The sequence below is a fragment of the Haemaphysalis longicornis genome, unplaced genomic scaffold, assembly GCF_048455015.1.
Source record: "Haemaphysalis longicornis isolate Haplotype H1 unplaced genomic scaffold, Haemaphysalis longicornis Haplotype H1 scaffold_17, whole genome shotgun sequence".
Taxonomy (NCBI): domain Eukaryota; kingdom Metazoa; phylum Arthropoda; class Arachnida; order Ixodida; family Ixodidae; genus Haemaphysalis; species Haemaphysalis longicornis.
In genome coordinates this window covers 7278073-7295326 of record NW_027526276.1, presented here as the reverse complement: position 1 = coordinate 7295326, position 17254 = coordinate 7278073, and the positions used below count along the sequence as shown (strand labels likewise).

The 17254-nt window shown below is 44.9% G+C and overlaps 1 protein-coding gene across 1 annotated transcript in view; it reads right to left on the bottom strand.

Moving 5' to 3' along the window:
• LOC144166407 (uncharacterized) overlaps positions 1-17254 on the bottom strand; it is a 48071-nt gene that overhangs the window by 2489 nt on the left and 28328 nt on the right. Inside the window, exons 5-6 of the mRNA XM_077695931.1 lie at positions 12809-12907; positions 7924-8019 (exon numbers count right to left, since the gene is read on the bottom strand). Coding sequence (XP_077552057.1) covers positions 7924-8019; positions 12809-12907 — 195 coding nt within the window. The remainder of the gene's footprint in view (positions 1-7923; positions 8020-12808; positions 12908-17254) is intronic.

Sequence of the window (17254 nt, the reverse complement as noted above, 5' to 3'; positions counted from 1 at the left end):
TGTCATGTGGCACACACTATTCTACAACTTTTACATTTCCAATTCATAGTTTTGTGAATTATGTGAAGTGGGCACCTCTCAAAGCTCCCAATTCCTGCCCAATCCCCACAAATGCCTACATGCCGTGAAGAAAGGAACAACAATGACAACTTTTCTAGTGCACTGGCAACATGCTGGGATAGCCCAGCTGGTGGAGCACTGAGCTGTTATTGTGCAGACCCTAGTTCAAATCCCATTAGGTCACACACGTGTTTTTTATTCATTTACTCTACACCGTGGCAGCCATTTCATCCCTTTGCAACACGCATTAGGATGTAGCTGTCAGAAAAATTTGTAACTGCCTGTGTATGTTTTTGATAACCAAAATTTCACTTAAAAACCATAAACAACTCGATCTCATAAGTAGTTAATCAACTAGGTCGTGTCCTAATCGCAGGGGTGAGACAGCCCAAAGAGATTTGGGAGCAGTTTTCGGAGCAGCAAAATTTCGATTTTGGAGCAGAAGAATCTTGATTTGGAGCAAGTAGGGACATTTAATACATCGTCTTGTGAGCTTAAAAAATCATAATTTCAGCAATTTGGAGGGTCAAGTACACATTCCAATCAGTTTTGAATACCCAGAACACTGGAACAGCATTAAGCGAAATAATTTTTTAAGAGTATCACAAAGTTCTAACTGCACTACCTTTTTCCTAACTAGTGATATTGTGTTGCGGATGTACGCAACCCTGACAACAAAATTGCCGTTAACATTATGAAATTTAAGGGTTCTGCAATTGTGGCATGTTTTCTTGCCATTTTAATGCTAAAATTATTATTTTTGTAATCCCAGGCTGCGTTGTATGAACGTGTGTAGTCACGGCAACAGTTGAGCAACTTCGAAATAACGGTTGCATAGCCCAGCCTACCCGTTGCAGTCCGTGGGGCGCACGTCCACCCGATGATCATTTGATTAGCGTTACTGTTTAGCCACCTAGATTTTGGCATTAAATTTCACTTCGCATACCTCAAGTGTTATTAGTCGCGTGCTATGGCAACCATGCAGTCCTGCTGGACAGGTTGCGGCGCCGCAGCACAGCCCGCAACTTTCGTGCCGACCGTTCCCTCCCGGGCCGAGGCTCGCGATCACGCTTCGAAGCACAGCAACACCTCAGCATTTTATAACACCACAACGAGCCAAAAAGTTCAATTGACGAACCCGATTATAGACGCACGCACCGCATTTCACACTCAAGGACAAACCACGCCGAAGTCGTAGGCCCCACATTTCAAAACTTTTTTTACGAGCCGCGCAACTTCTCTAATCTCGCACCAATCTCAAACCATATCCCCGCGTTAACGTCACTGTTCAGAGCCACAATTGATAGAATGAATAGACTGGAACCCAGCTGATAGCGTAAAATAAACCAGGGTAAATATCGGCGATGCGCAGTGAGCGCGTGAAGTAGGCAGTAGCAGGCAGATCAGGCGGCGGCCATGTTTGTAGCCACAGCGATGCCTAATCGGGAAGGCCGTTTCAGCGAACCCGGACAGAAAGCAAATCGTGTTTTAGAAGCTATCGTTTGCTTCATTTCAGTCTTTTTATGTTTGCCATTTCTGTTGACCGACAATAAAAGCGGTCACCGGGATGCGGGAGGCTTTCGTCCCCGCCGGAACTGACATGAGCATCAAAATCCGTGCCTTTCAGGCTCTTCTGGAGCAGTTTGGCGCAATTTTCGCAATTTTCATGCTTTTGGAGCAGCTTGGCGCAGGAAAATGGAATTGTATCAAAAAGGCGCAATATGCGCAGCTGTCTCACCCCTGTAATCGTAAACACGCCATTGTAGACATGACCACTGTTTCCTAACTATTGCTACAATAGAAAACCTATTCACATTATTGTGATCTGTAGCCCTTATATATTAACGTGACAGCTTCAGCTTTGCATTAAAATATGTTTTAAACTAGACAGAAAAGGTAACACCAAGAACGCCTACTTGACGCGCCGCAGAACACCAAGCGTTCATCTTGCTCTCTCGTTTTGGTAAAGCATTGGATGATGCTAAAGGCGCGGCATTCACAATATGGCAGCACCGTTCCATAGAGCAAGAAATGCAAACGCTGGCTGCACTAGGCCAAAAACACTTTTAACTCTCCGTTTTTGTCCCCACCAACCATGTCAACCCTCCTTGTTATAACTCCTTTGCTAACTTTTTGTGAGAGATATATATATCTGCAGGTCATTTTGGAAGCCTATCAAAAAAAATAAAAAATTTGAATTGCCCGTCAATCTGCAAGTTTGTACGTCAAGCCCACAGCTTTTCTTCAGATATTTCTTTTTTTTTTTTGTTTCTTCGGGTTCACAAAAATAAAAGTGCCCTGGCCGCAACTAAAACATACTATCTTCTTCTACGTTTGGCTTCACGACTCCCTCGGTAAATACTGCTTCAATTACGCACACTTTTCTTGATCCAGAAGATGCTAGCACTCAGCACCAACACTGCTGCCTGCTCAGTGTAGTAGCAAAATCAGCGCGAGAAACAGACAGAAAGTACAACCCCTGAGGCAAAAAAAATTGAGCTAGGTTTCCGTCGTTACCATTTAGTACCGTGTTAGATAGGTGTGGCTTGCATGATCAGCGATCCCCCTTCCCCTCCACCCGATCTACGTGAACTCTTGGCCGGAGTTACTTCAGCCCATTAAACGAACCACTTTACGTGACGCATTCATTGCAAAGGAAACCTTCCGTGCTGAAAAAACAAAATTTCCAAGAACGTCTTTTTTTAACTGGTTGGCATCTGTTTTCAGATTATAGGGTTCCATGCGCCGAAGCCACACCTGTGCTGTGAGCTGTGCCATAGTGGAGGCCCTTGGGCTAACTTTGACCACCTGGGGATGCATTAACTCTTTCGGGACCGCTCCATAGGCCTTCGATCACATATGATCGATGGTTTCGCGAGCCTGCAGAATACAAATTTTCGCTCGATGGAACACCTAGTGACATCTAGGAGATAGTTTGAAAACTGGAGTTTTCTCTTTTGTGAAGTTTCTTTTTTTATCGCCAGGTGGCAACGCGTCAGATGTTTTATTCTGACGGGCAGTGGTTTCAAATGTAAACAAACATGGCGTCATACTCGCGCGAGCGCGATAAGAAATCCGCCTCGTCTCGTCTCGCATATCTTCGCCTTCTACTGTGGATTTTAACGATGAGAGAGGCAGTGAAGAGTCGGAATGTGGCTTTAGAGATTGGATTTCAGCTCGAGTGAGGATTCGGGTGTCGATCAGCCTGGAACATCAAATCGCGCTCAAAGGTGGGTGTTGGTTTCGGTTTCAATTGGCTCTGGAGTAAATATGTGCGCTCGAAATATGTTCTGGCTGGTTTATATTTGTTCGCTAGGGTCTTAACTACCTATGGTGGTGATCTCCTGCCACCAGTGCAGAAACGGATGAAGTTTTCGCCGAGATGAGAGGCCGCCGTGTACCTGGGCGACGACGTAGCCATGGCCTTAGTGCCAAAAAGATCACACACAAAACAAAAAACCAGTTACACCTAGCCGCATCAAACTTTTGCGATGAAGAAACAAAGCATTGTGTTAGATTTTGTATATCCTGAAATAATTTTATTATGTTTTAATATTTTTATATTTACGCTTTTTTCTATCTTTTTCTGTAGTTTTTCTACGAAGTTCTTACTTTCAGATTTTTTCATGGTTCTATCGTCAGTGTTGAAGTAAAACTTGGTATTGTATGTCAAAGAGCATATAATTAGCTGCATTTTGGTATAGGCTAAGGCAGGATGGTGCCTTTGCTTTATGTAATAAAAAATTTGTACCGCGACCTCCCTTTTTCATCACTTTTTCCGGCGGTCCCGAAAGAGTTAATGTGCACTAAAACCTTAAGGGGCCACACGGGTTTTAGACCAAAAAGCCTTATTTTTACAGTTATGATGATGAAAATTGGAACACATGCCTAGTGTTCCAATTGGCCTAGGACATTAAATTTGTTTTTGTGTAAAACGACTACGTTCAAATTTATTTGGATTTTTATATCCGCTCCTTTTTGACAGCCTTTGTAAAGGAACCACTGGAGGGATGCAGCTGGACAAGAAACCAGTGAACTGAGCACAAGTCAAGGGGCGCAATATGACTAACACCATCATTGTACCTGGTCTGTAGCAGAAGTTACACTCGTTTGAAGTGTGGTCCCACCTTCCAAGGCAAAACTTCAAGCGAGGTAACCTAACGAGTGTAACTTCTGCTACACGCCAGATACAATGATGATGTTACGGTGAATTCCATTGAGAGAACAGGAGCAGTGGTGTCGTGCAGTGAGGAGTAGGGGACAGAACACTTGGGGGTATGCGGGAGCAGGGCCACTGCACCTGCCATTGGAATGCGGCACGCACCCGGAGAGCAGGTGAGAGAGGGGAAAAATGATGAGGGAAAAACACGGTCCCGGCCCGACTGTCGTGGCTTGTGTTGCCGAGATGGGCATGCGCAATAGCATTTATCAGGTTACATAAAGGTGATCCAGCCACATAACTTGTAGTAGTAGTAGTAGTAGTAATATGAGGCCCGTCTGCAAGATCGGCAAGTGAGGAACAGGCGGTATCGCTACCAGGGCCTCTTAAATACGACAAAAAACCAGTAACAGCCAGCCAAATGCATTGAGTGCTTAGTTTAAGAGGCTGTATTTTGCACATACAGTAGAATCTCGATGATACGAATCTCGCGGGACCGCGAAAAATATTCGTATCATCCGAAATTCGTATGAACCAACACAGACCAAAAAATTGAGCGCTGAAAAAAGTTTTTGTTTATTTCTTTTCTTACTTTCGGGTGAACAAATCCGTGATTTTTTCTGCTTTTTTTAAACCCCCACGTCACAAAGCAGTCCTTTCTGGAGCGCGTAACGCTTCGCCTAGCTTCGCGCTTGTCTCCTCACTCCCGGTGTCCAAGCTCGCTACACGCCGCAACAGTCAAGCGTGAACCGCATGGTGCGTTTTTGCACGCGATTCGCACGCCTCGGCTTTGCGCGCGCTGTATTTTCACGGCCGCATTGACAATTTCGCGCCCGCGGTATCTCCTACCTCGGTCAGAAAAAGACGCTGACGACTTGCGATACGATCGAGACAGCCCGCTGGCTCCGCCCGAGATGTTTAGGCTTAGCACTCCGGCAGATATTTTATGGGCACTTTCACTAGCGGCGCGGATGGTGTTTTGTAGTACCGTTTTCGCCAACGTTATTAGCTCCTTTACTGTACAAGAAACTTCGTGTCTGCCTTGAGAGGCATTTTAAAGAGCGGCTAGAAGCAGTCGCTCAAGCGGCCGTGCCACTTCACGGCCGAAGCCGCCGCCATGTTGCCGCCGCCGGCCGCGGCGCGCGCAGCGTGCGAGAGGTTTCGCGGCGCGCATGGGGCGTGCGGGGCGCGTTTTCGCGAGCAGAAAACAACAGCCCGGCCGTTTCTGGAGAAAGAAGAGTGACAAATGGGGAGAGAGAGCCGTCACTTGCTTGTTCGGCACTCGGGCGCCTCGCCGGCTCGTTCGTATCATCCGCCGGGCCGCGCAGGTCCGTTCGTAACAGCCAAAATTTTTCCCATTGCAAACAATGCAATTTTGCCGGGACTTTTCAGAAATTCGTATCATCCCGAAATTCGTATCACCCAGAATCGTATCATCGAGATTCTACTGTATGCGTCATTTCTCGGGGTGGAGTGGAGGTTAGAATGCCGGCTACTTATTCTTGGAGTCACTGGTTCGAATCTCCCCAGCGCCGTTCGTTCATTTTTTTTTCTACTTCTGCCGTTTGTGAGAACTGAGAACGAATATTTCAGTAGAAGAAACGCCCTCACCCCACGCAGAATCATTAAATGACGTACAACCAAAGTGGTAACCTCTTTCACTGGGTCTATTTACTGAATGGCACCGTTGATTCTGCGCATGGAGGTCACTGAGAGCAATGCAGCGGCGCGCGCCGTGTCATCGCTCCATGTAGCTCAGCCCAACGAACATACGGTGTCCTGCCACGGGAGATTTCCCACCACGCGAACTTGGTTTTGAAAGTTCGCTCCACGTATTCTCGCCTTTAACTCTTTCGGGACCGCTCCATAGGCTATCGATCACATATGATCGATGGTTTCGCGAGCCTGCAGAATACAAATTTTCGCTCGATGGCACACCTAGCGACATCGAGGAGATAGTTTGAAAACTGGAGTTTTCTCTTCTGTGAAGTTCCTTTTTTTGTCGCCAGGTGGCAACGCATCAGATATTTTATTCTGACGGGCAGTGGTTTCGAATGTAAACAAACATGGCGTCATACTCGCGCGAGCGCGATAAGAAATCCGCCTCGTCTCATCTCGCATATCTTCGCCTTCTACTGTTGATTTTAACGATGAGAGTGGCAGTGAAAAGTCGGAATGCGGCTTTAGAGAACGGATTTCAGCTCGAGTGAGGATTCGGGTGTCGATCAGCCTGGAACATCAAATCGCGCTCAAAGGTGGGTGTTGGTTTCGGTTTCAATTGGTTCTGGAGTAGCTTTGTGCGCTCGAAATATGTTCTGGCTGGTTTATATTTATTCGCTAGGGTGTTAACTACCTATGGTGGTGATCTCCTGCCACCAGCGCAGAAACAGATCAAGTTTTCGCCGAGACGAGAGCCAGGCGTGTACCTGGGCGACGCCGTAGCCATGGCCTTAGTGCCAAAGAGATCACACACAAAACAGAAAACCAGTTACACCTAGCCGCATCAAACTTTTGCTATAAAGAAACAAAGCATTGTGTTAGATTTCGTATATCCTGAAAGAATTTTATTCTTTTTTAATGTTTTTATATTTACGCTTTTTTCCATATTTGTCTTTAGTTTTTTTACGAAGTTCTTACTTTCAGATGTTTTCATGGTTCTATCGTTACTGTTGAAGTAAAACTTGGTATTGTATGTCAAAGAACATATAATTAGCTGCATTTTGGTATATGCTAAGGCAGGATGGTGCCTTTGCTTTGTGTAATAAAAAATTTGTGCCAAGACCTCAATTTTTCATCACTTTTTCCGGCGGTCCTGAAAGAGTTAAGCATCCCAGCAATCTCCGCGGAAAAGCATGTGTGAGCAATGCCAGGCAAAGCAGGTGTGGCAGTAACGAAGCGCTCGCATGCTCGTAAGGCTTGCTGCCCATTCCGCAAAGTTGCAAATGTATGATCGATACCGCCGCGCTCTCCAGGCCGCGCTCGCCGAGCCACGACAATGCGCAGGAGCAAAAAAAAAAAAAAAAAAAAAAGACCCACAAAAAAGGGGAGGATATGGCGTTTAAGGTCGTGTGACCTCCTTCGTACTGTGCTTACTCCGCTTTTCAAGCGGGAGTAGATCGAACGGCTCCCGGCTGCTCTCGGAGCAGCGAAAGTGACCTCGCTCTACCACTGGATGACAGCGCTCCTACTCCTGTTCGACCACTGAAACACGCCTGCTCAGGAGAGAGCACTTTCAGAGTGCTTTTGAGTGCTCCTGCTCTCCCTATGGAATTTGCCATTAGTCTTATTGCACCCCTTGACTTGTGCGCAGTTCACTGGTACCTTGTTCAGCTGCTTCACTCTAGTGGTTCCTTTACAAAAGCTGCCAAAAAATCATATAAAAATCCTAACAAGTATTAACGCAGCCGTTTTACACAAAAACCAAATTTAATGTCTGTCCACAATCAGAATAAAAAACTACACATGTCCCCCAATTTTCATCGTCATAAGTGTAAAGTTTTTTGGTCAAAGACCCAAGACCCATGTGGCACATTTACACATGAGTGCGTTCACTTTTCACCTCCACCAGAAAAAAAGCCACCACAGCTGGTCTCAAACGCGCGCCCTCGGAGCTCAGCAGCCCACCACATCAGCCACTTCAGCCAATGCGGCAGGCCGGCGCCTGCTTTCTTTTCCTTCCAACAGCGCACGTGACAGCCACTGACCTTGATGGTGAAGGCCGAGCGAGCCCGCTCCTCTTTCCACCTGATCAGGTGCAGGAACAGCGCCTGGTACATGGGGTGCAGCTCGTCCAAGGTTTTCTGGAAAGGAGCAGAACACGACAAAGCACAGAGTGAGTCCCCATTTCGCCGTGCACTTTTCCTTTAGGTGAGGAGTACAGTCGTCAAAACTGTTAACAACAACAAAGAACGACGTGCCAGCGTGTGCACAGAGCGACAGCTTACGATAGCGCTCGGGTTGCTAAGCCAGGCTGGGCGCATGCGCTGAAGCCCCCCCGAGTGCGGCTCAAAAATTAAATTTCTGAGCCTCAAAGAAAATACTGAAGCCTAATTAGGTCATTTCTTATGAAACTCTTAAGGAAATTTTTAATCAAAATTTCTTAAAATAAGTCGTGCGGAATTCTAGCCTACCACGTGCCATGCATGCTGATGCTAGTTATATATCTGTAAAAACGGTTAATCGGATAAGATTAGGCTCATTATGATCAGTATGTTGTTCACAAAGCCTAACGAGGTCACACTATTGCTCATTACAATTATTTGGTGCATGCTCCACCATTAAAAATCGCCTCCGCATGCAGGTCATTTCATTCTGAATTCAACCCCGATTCGCGTGCAAGAAAACGGCATGCCGCAAGGTGGAGTTCTAAGCTGCACTCTGTTCATAATTAAAATGAACTCTCTTGGTAAGGCAAGGTGGAGTTCTAAGCTGCGCAATACCTGAAAACTCCTATAAGGCTAGGCACGTCGTCTGTCGAGGCAGCTACTGCAATCAGAATTTCACCGTGCCGCCCCAGACTGAATTGTGGCTGGCTTAACAATTTTAAGCCTCTGACCAGTATACCACGTATGGGAAGAACAGCAATGTGTGCACTGTCCCCATTGAAAACATTGTTTTGAACTAAGACAAAGCCCCTAACTGGCACTGAGAGCACCCTACACTCCTGAATACAACAATTGTCATTACACCACCAGGACGACAGGCTTTTCATTAACGTTAAGGCTGCGTAATATGCTTGAACTTTTCAATACAGCATTCCCGTTATTGCCGTCAACGTGAATAACACCCCAGAAAAAAAAAAGAAAAGAAAACATCTACGGCCTGCCTAAAGCCCACAGTTTTGTTCATGTCGGCAAAAAGGACCATCTTTAGTGCATTGTTTCCCACGAGAACAAACAAATGAGTTACAAGCAAAAAAAAAAAAAAATCATAAGATGACTTCAAGCAATCTACGGTTTCTTTTGAGTACCTTGGAATTCTGCGCTAGAGAACGAGAGCCTTCATCCTTCAGTCCTTAATCGCACACACTTCAAATGAATGTGACAATCTTTTAGGACCAACTGCGAACATTACTGAACACTAACCTCTTCACTCCGTACTAAGTAGTTTTTTGTGTTGTATACTCAGGTGCGTAACAAGGCTGTAACCATGTAATCAATTCTTGCATTTTCTTTGTACACTTTGTATCCACCACCCACACTCTTCAATGCTTCTGGCCTCGAGAGTAATGCAAATATATAATTTAGTAAATAAAAAGCACACTGAACTTGAACCCTACTTTGATATTTACAGCATCACATGCTTAGCGGCACAATTCCTCAAGGCACGTTTGCACTGAAGCCTAGATTTCTCCCCAGGAGTACACCCACGCACACTTGTGGGAGAGACTGGCCAAAAATTGACAGAATAAACAGTGTTCAACACAGAGGGGATAACAGCCTGTTTGTCCACTTCCCGAATTCCTGCCTCAATCAATGGGACGTTACACTGCATTCCTCATACTCCGCAGCATTTGCTACAGTGGCAATGCAGCTACGCATATGCGTGGAAGAGCTCGGCAATTCTTTAAGATACAGCCACTCTAATTGACCAGATTTAGGGGAAATCCCCAAGGTGGAGTAAGTTTCTGCAAAGGAAATTTGGACATCCACCTCAATGCAGCCATACGGCTACAAAGGAAAGCTCAGCCAGCTTTCCTTTGTAGCCGTATGGCTCCATTTAGGTGGATGTTAAACTTTCCTTCGCAGAAACTTACTCCACCTTGGGGTTTTCCCCTAAATCTGGTCGATTAACACCTGTACTTCACTTCGAGTTGTTCATCAATTCGCTCTCGCGCTACAAACGACTAGCCTCCTGGTTAGCTCAGTTGGTAGAGCGACTGCTCCGGTTAAGCGGTGGTTTTGGGTTCGAATCCTGGACCAGGACGAATTTTTCTTCATCTGCGAAGTTTCTGAGGAAAGCTGTATAGCCTTCCTTTGTAGTCGTACGGCTGCATTTAGGTGGACGTCAAACTTTCCTTCGCATACAGCCACTCTGAACTGCAGGTAAGAGTCCTCCCAGCAGTAATGATGTACAGTATTTACCTTATTCTGGAATGTATACACCTCATTTCCGTGATTTGAAAAGGGAAGATTTGCAAAAACTACGACGAACCCTAGACACCCCTTATGACGCAGTGATTGTGAGAGCACGCATGTCCAATTGCCAAACATGTCCTCTCAGTATCACCACCCTCTACACTGACTTCCAACTAATAGTTTATTTCGGAAAACACAAATTTAAGCATGCACTTAATTAAGGGCTGCGCGAACAAGCCTGGAAACCAGCGGGCACTGCACATAATGAAGATAAGCACCATATCTATTAAAAAAAACAGCACACAAGAAAGGCGCAATTTATCGTGTAAGGAGCACTGTTGCAGAGAACAGATAACTCAGTTCTGTTTCTGAAAGGCTCAATGGCGGTGTGCTGATGCATGCGTTGCCAAGACATGCCATTTCGGCAGCTTCTAGAATCTCTTGCGTTGATTGATTGTTGCTCCTAAAACAACCACACACTCATTGTAAACAGGGGCCCAATCGTTAGGAAGGGCACACCCTTTGCAATGGGCACTCAAGTGTCCGGTGTGGGTGTTTTTCTATAGATATGGTGGTCATCTTTATTATGTGCAGTGCCCGCTGGTTTCCAGGCTTGTTCGCACAGCCCTTAATTAAGTGCATACTTAAATTTGTGTCTTCCGAAATAAACTATTGGTTGGAAGTCAGCGTTTGTCCGTGTAGCCACTCTCTTTGTCCTTCATCTTGCTGTTCGCACTGTAAGCAATAATTCCTTTTCAACCCAATTACCCTGTTTTTTGTCTGAGCTGCTACCCATTCTGTGTGTTGTTCATGTGGCAGGAATGCTGGATTTTCGATCTACTGAGTTGCCAAACTCTTTCGCATTAAATCTTTCCGGCACGAGACAAGCTCTTTACAGATTATCGTGGCAAAACGTGATTATCGTTGTATGTTTCCTTACTGTGACAGTTCAGACTATACTGCAATGTTTTGCACCCTCCCCCCTCCTCTACAATGCCTCCATCCTTGAGGGTAAATAAATAAGTAGATAAAAAAAAACGCCTCTTCATCGCTCACAAGTTCCACCACGCGTACATGTGCCCAAAAAGTTCACACACAGACACACACAAAAAAAGTGAAGGGAAGTGAGTGGCTGTTATGCAGCATTTTTTGTTTCTCGTTTGCGTAGAGGTGCACGCACTGCACAGCATTATGCTAACAGCTCTTCATCCCGTGCTGAGGTAAAGCAGAGGCATTTCCTATCTGCAAGCAAGTACTTTTTAATCAGCCCAAAGATAACACGAAGCAAAAAAAAAAAAAAAACTGGAACCGTGGGTTTCGTGCAACTGCTTCCCTCACTTTGAGCAAAAAGATAGTTTCTCCCGTTAGGCACATCTTCTTTCTTCTTTCTTGCACTTTGGTGTTTGCGCTGTTGCAGACCACGGAAAAAGTAGTCGTCTCATGAAGTAGCTGCATCTGCTCCCCACAGAAACATCCTTCGTCACAACTTTGTTTTTCTTTTTATTTGTGTGAGTGCGTTGCGCCGCAGAACAAGGAATTTCAGCACTCTGCTTGTTTGAACTTGTGGGCACAGTTGCTCTGCACTGTCTTCAATGAGAGGCACTCTTTTAAGTGCAGCTTCAATCTGCATTTGATTCCAACATGCATGCAATTTTCAAGCCCACTTTTCCAAAACAAAAGGGCGCACGTTAAAATCGAGTAAATACGGTTGATCTACAGCTGCGGCAGAGAAGTCTCACCACAGCCATAACCTCACAGATTTCCGTTCTCCCCTTACCGGTGGAAGGGAAGTGACGGAGTTGTTGCCTTTGCATGGATGTACAAGTCCTCACAGCGTATGCTTGCAATGTACAAGATGATGATGATGATGATGTTTGAATGTTAATGGTGCGAGGCCAACTAGGGTAAAGAGCGCCACGAAAGTGTTTTGATGAATAGGTGACTACTAAAATTTGTTAGAGTGGACACGAATAAAATCAATTACAGACGATGAGGACGGCTGGTGTACAGGGCCAGGATGAAGACCAGGAGTGGTTAAGAGATAAATAAGGCGGCTGGTGTAAAGGACCAGGGGTAAAACTATCGGTGGTATGAGATGAGCTGCAAGAAGTGAACCTCTGTCAGGAACTCAAAGGTGCGCCGAACAGAAAACATGGCATCGTCTCCTAAAAAGTATGACGGATGTAACGGGATATGTTGTCTGTAGAGTTCTCTGAAGTGTCTGCGTCGTGTAATGTCCAGTGCCTTGCACTGAATGAGGATGTGTATCACAAATAGGCCCTCCCCACACCTTGCAACACAACGTACAAGAGACTGCAGCTACTACGCAGACATCCATTTTGCCGAACTGTGAACCTCGTTTCGCGTGAGACGTGTCTGGATACACGAAGAGACATGTCGGCAATCTAGCACTGTGTACCTTTTGTGCAATTGCGAAGGTCGGGGCCTTTTAATTTATGAAATATTAGCGTTGTGCGTGGGAGTAATGTTAGGTCCATGCAGTCATACTCACCTGAAGCAGAGTGCTGTCAGGGTTAAGCTGGCGGAAGCAGTCGGACCGAAGGACACTGCTGCCGCCGTCAAAGAGTCCGATGGACAGCGAGAAGGGGACCTGCAGTGAGATGGGGAGGCAGGGTTGCCTTTATGCAATAACAGAATTACCACTATTTACTCATTCACGCGTTTACCACCTTTATCTGAGTTACTAATAACGTAAAGCAACTAGGGATGGGCGAATATAGATTTCGAGGTTCGAAGCGAATTCGAAGCGAATAGTGATTTGGTCGAATAATTTCTAATCGAATAGTTCGAATAGTACACATTGCAAATCACAAAGACAAATGAGCAACTTGTGACCTGACTAATGTACACAATTTTTTCTAATAATTAGAACTCACGTAGGCACAGCATTGTGTAAAACTATTACCAGTTGAACATTTATTGCAAAATCTTACACACAGCTTTTCTTTGCTGTATTCACAAGTTTTCATGAAGAAATGCCTGTTGCGCCACATGCTCTAGGTGCAGCAGTTTCTGCCGGCTGCTCATTCACAAGTTTAAGCGCCGCCTAGAAACTAGCAGAGTTAAGCGCCGCCTAGAAGCTCCGCTAAAAAAAGAAGTATTGTAGCCACTAGTATCCTCGGCCGCAGCCAAGCAAAGCGCAAGTGGCTGGCCGCCATTTTGAATAGGCTCGCTTAGTGCGGCGTACTGCCGCGCTGTGCGAGCCTATACAAAATGGCGGCATGCCTATTCAAAATGGCGGCCTGTACAAGTCTGCTGGCTTGGTGCCGCTATGTTCGGAGCGGTGTCGTTTCAGTTGCGCCTTTTTTTTTTAACTTAAGTGTGCTGGCGGCCGAGAGCTTCGTCGAACCTCTAGGCAAGGCAGCAACTCGGCAGTGCCGGCACTGATAATAGAAATGTCCGCGTCAGTAGGTCTTGAGCCAAGCCTGGGGTAACTCTCGGAAAGCTTGACCAAAAAGCTTGGCTTTTAGCTGCCTATTCGGGAGCATCGAATAATTCGAAAATATCGAATACCCGCATTCGGATTGAAGCGAATAACGAATAGAGAGCTATTCGATCGAATATTCGACAATACCGAATATTCGCCCATCCCTAAAAGCAACCTTAACCTTCATTTCAAAAGTACAATGTGCAGTACAAAAAAATGGCTGTCCCTTTAAAGTTCGACAAAATTTGCAGCTCTCGCGCTCATGACCATAATGGTGGCCTCACAGGCAGAAAAAAATTACAGAAAAACTAACCGATTCGGGAACGGAAGCACGTTTTCACATTTTGAGGCGGGTCTCAGAGCAGAAAAAAATGCTAGTTATTCGGAAATTATTCAAGCCAATGTCACAACCTGTTTATGTTAGAAATGTGCGAATGTTATATCAAGGATTGCGAATTCCACGTAAAAAGTAAAAACCGAGTGCGGATGAAATCGAATATTTTAGAATATGAATATCATTGCTGCAATCTGCACATAGAGCTTCTAAAATGTAGGTAATAGGCAATCAGGACATAACAAATTGAGTGCTTGATAAAGAAATTGTAGAAAAAAATAAAAGATATATTAAGACAAGATAGAAAAGCAGTAGAACAAAAAAATCTTGCATGCATTCCCATAAAGAAATGCGGGATCCCCAATAAGCTGTGAAGAAAGCAGCAGGTTTCACTGGCCGCAGTCCCTCCAGGCATAAAGAGACGATGGTTTGAATCAGTAACTTACTGCAAGCATTACCAGCACACAGTAATGTTTGATTCCTTACTCACGCCACTGTATTGAAAAGAAACTTAATTTTTGCCTACAAATTATATTTAAGGGGCATTCCACTTGACATGCACCAGGGTTAGAGTACACTGTTTCACACAAGGCTTAGACGTGCTATGCTTTTGTGCATAGCTTCAGCATCATGCAGAAAAGCCAACCCAAAAGGGGCATTGAAGCTTAAAGGAGTACTGACACCAATTTCCGGCGTTAATAGTATTGCACAGTTCGCTTCCTTTGATCAACAGAATACCCTGGATGAAATATGAGCGGCCTGCAACACGAAGAACATACTCTGGATCTCATTTTTCCCGCCGAAGGAACAGCATGCAGAGCGGCACTCAGCAAATGGACATCAGCGTGACATCATCCCGTGGTAGTCAAAAGAAGTGACGGGGACAGCACTCGTCAAAAACTCGTGACATCAATTCACGCACGCGGCCCCACGAGCAACGACTTGACTGGGCGCCAGCGCATTAACAAACGGGTGCACGTAGCCAGAGCAACAGGCATAACCGGTGCCCAGAAAGGCACTGTTGGCAAAAATAAAGTTCCACATTTGGCAAATCAAGCGATAATATAGCCCGGAATTGCAATAGAAGTCGCCATAAAGACTTTTATTGAAAGCGTTCATCGAATTCCCGCCGCAATGGTAGGCCTAGCACATTCAGGTAGCTCAGCCGTTCAGCTCCGGCGGCGGCGCGGTCGAAACAACGCCCCAACTGACCTCCGCAGTGTTTTGACATCCGCACAAAGCGGTGAGGTCATGCCGGGATTCTGTCATATGCGCCTTTCGGGCTGAAAGAGCGAGAAAATGAAACGAACGATTTTGAGGCCGTTCAATGTAAATAATTATCGCGTGCTGAGCCTAATAACAAAACTTAAATCAGGTTAAAGATATCTTCTATACTTTTGGAGTTACCAGACTAATAATTACCTTCACAGAGCTGTCACAAGATTAATTAACTAATTAGGCAAGAACTCAACAATATTTTTATGTCAGCATGACCCGGAAGGTCCATTCTGTGCAAGGAAGCTATTTGATTATTGCTTTGTTTCCTCAAGGTATCCAAAAAGAAAGAGAGAAGTTTCACTTTCTTTTTGACATGAGACTATTTCTGATTTCGAAAGGAAGGTGAAACTTTTCTTTTTTTTTTTTATGCCTCGAGGATATAATGCAATAATCTAATAGCTTCCTCGCATAGAATAGACATTTGGTGGAACGTTATCGCCACCACTGCCGCGCGTCTCAGGACAGCCCCCTTCTGCGCCTGCACGCCTCGCCGGTGCCTCTGAAAATTGAGCGTGGGTACATGCGAAGATAGGAACACTCTCGCCAACTAAAGAGATAATTCTGTGCGCGCTCCGAAAGGAGAGCAGTTGTTGAATGTTTTCTGTAGTGGAAGCAATAAAGTCTTGCTTTGCCACAGACATTTCTGATCCCACTTGACATAAAAATCTCGTTGACTTCTGGCCAAATGAGTTAATTACGCTGATTGCAAGCTTCAGGTAATTAGTCTTCTAACTTAAAAAGTATAGAAGGTATCTCTAATCTAACTTCGGTATTTTTGTTAGAATGGTTAGCTACATAAATGCTCCTAATTTGATTCAATTTGGTCCATAAATAAAAAAGTCGTTTCACTTGCCACGTGCCCCCTTAACAGGAGTTCCGTTTACTGGGATAGATGCATGGAAGTGCAAATTTATGTGCATACACTCTCTTAATACCCTATCATGGAACTGTAAGCACTAGGAGGTGAATTTAGCTGATAGTTTTTCAGAAAGCAAGAGAACTACATGAGGTTTGGGAACAGCATTCACAAAGCTGATTTGGCAACAATGAGTTGCTGTGCACTACAAAATGCATCAATTATTTCTGTTTGAGTCCTTGCAGCTGCACCTTCACGGAGGCTAAAGGCCTCAACTTCACGAGTGCTTATGAGCCATTGAATTTAGAAGACGGCAATGTGGTAATGAATCATGGATAGCACCACGATGGCACGAACGAGACGGCAGGAGCTGAGCCCTGTAACCTCGGCGTCTTGAATAGAGACCGAACGACTGAAACAGGAACTGTGATGTTGCATTCGTTGCGCTAACGCAGCTGACCCCTTACCAGATGAGGCTTACGAGGCCAACGAGGCAAAAAAAATTCTTTTGATTTTGACGTAAACTCGGCGAAACTTGTCAGTGTTTCTGCTTTTTTACCCACTGATTTGAAATATTCTATTATTTTTGAGTAAGTCCATTAGCTACAAAGATAGTAACAGATAATTAACAATTCTTGGAGGAACAATAGACAGAACAGTGTTCGCCATAAAACTGTAATCTTTACATATTCCAATACTATGAACCCTGGCGAGTGCAATAATAGAATCGGTTTTTTGATGCACCGCTTGGAACTAATTTTACAGCTCATTTTTTTTTGTGTTTTGCGTTTTGTCTTTTGTGTTTGAAATTGGCATTCGAAATGGTTTCTTGCCACTGGTGCCGCCAAAGCTTAATGAGCTGTAAAATGAGTTCCAAGTGGTGCACCAAAAAACCGATTCTCTTATTCCACTCGCCAGGGTTCATAGTACTGGAAAATATAAAGATTACAGTTTTATGGCGAACACTGTTCTGTCTATTGTTCCTCCAAGAATCACCAATTATCTCCAACTATCTTGGGAACTAATTGACCAACTGAAAAAA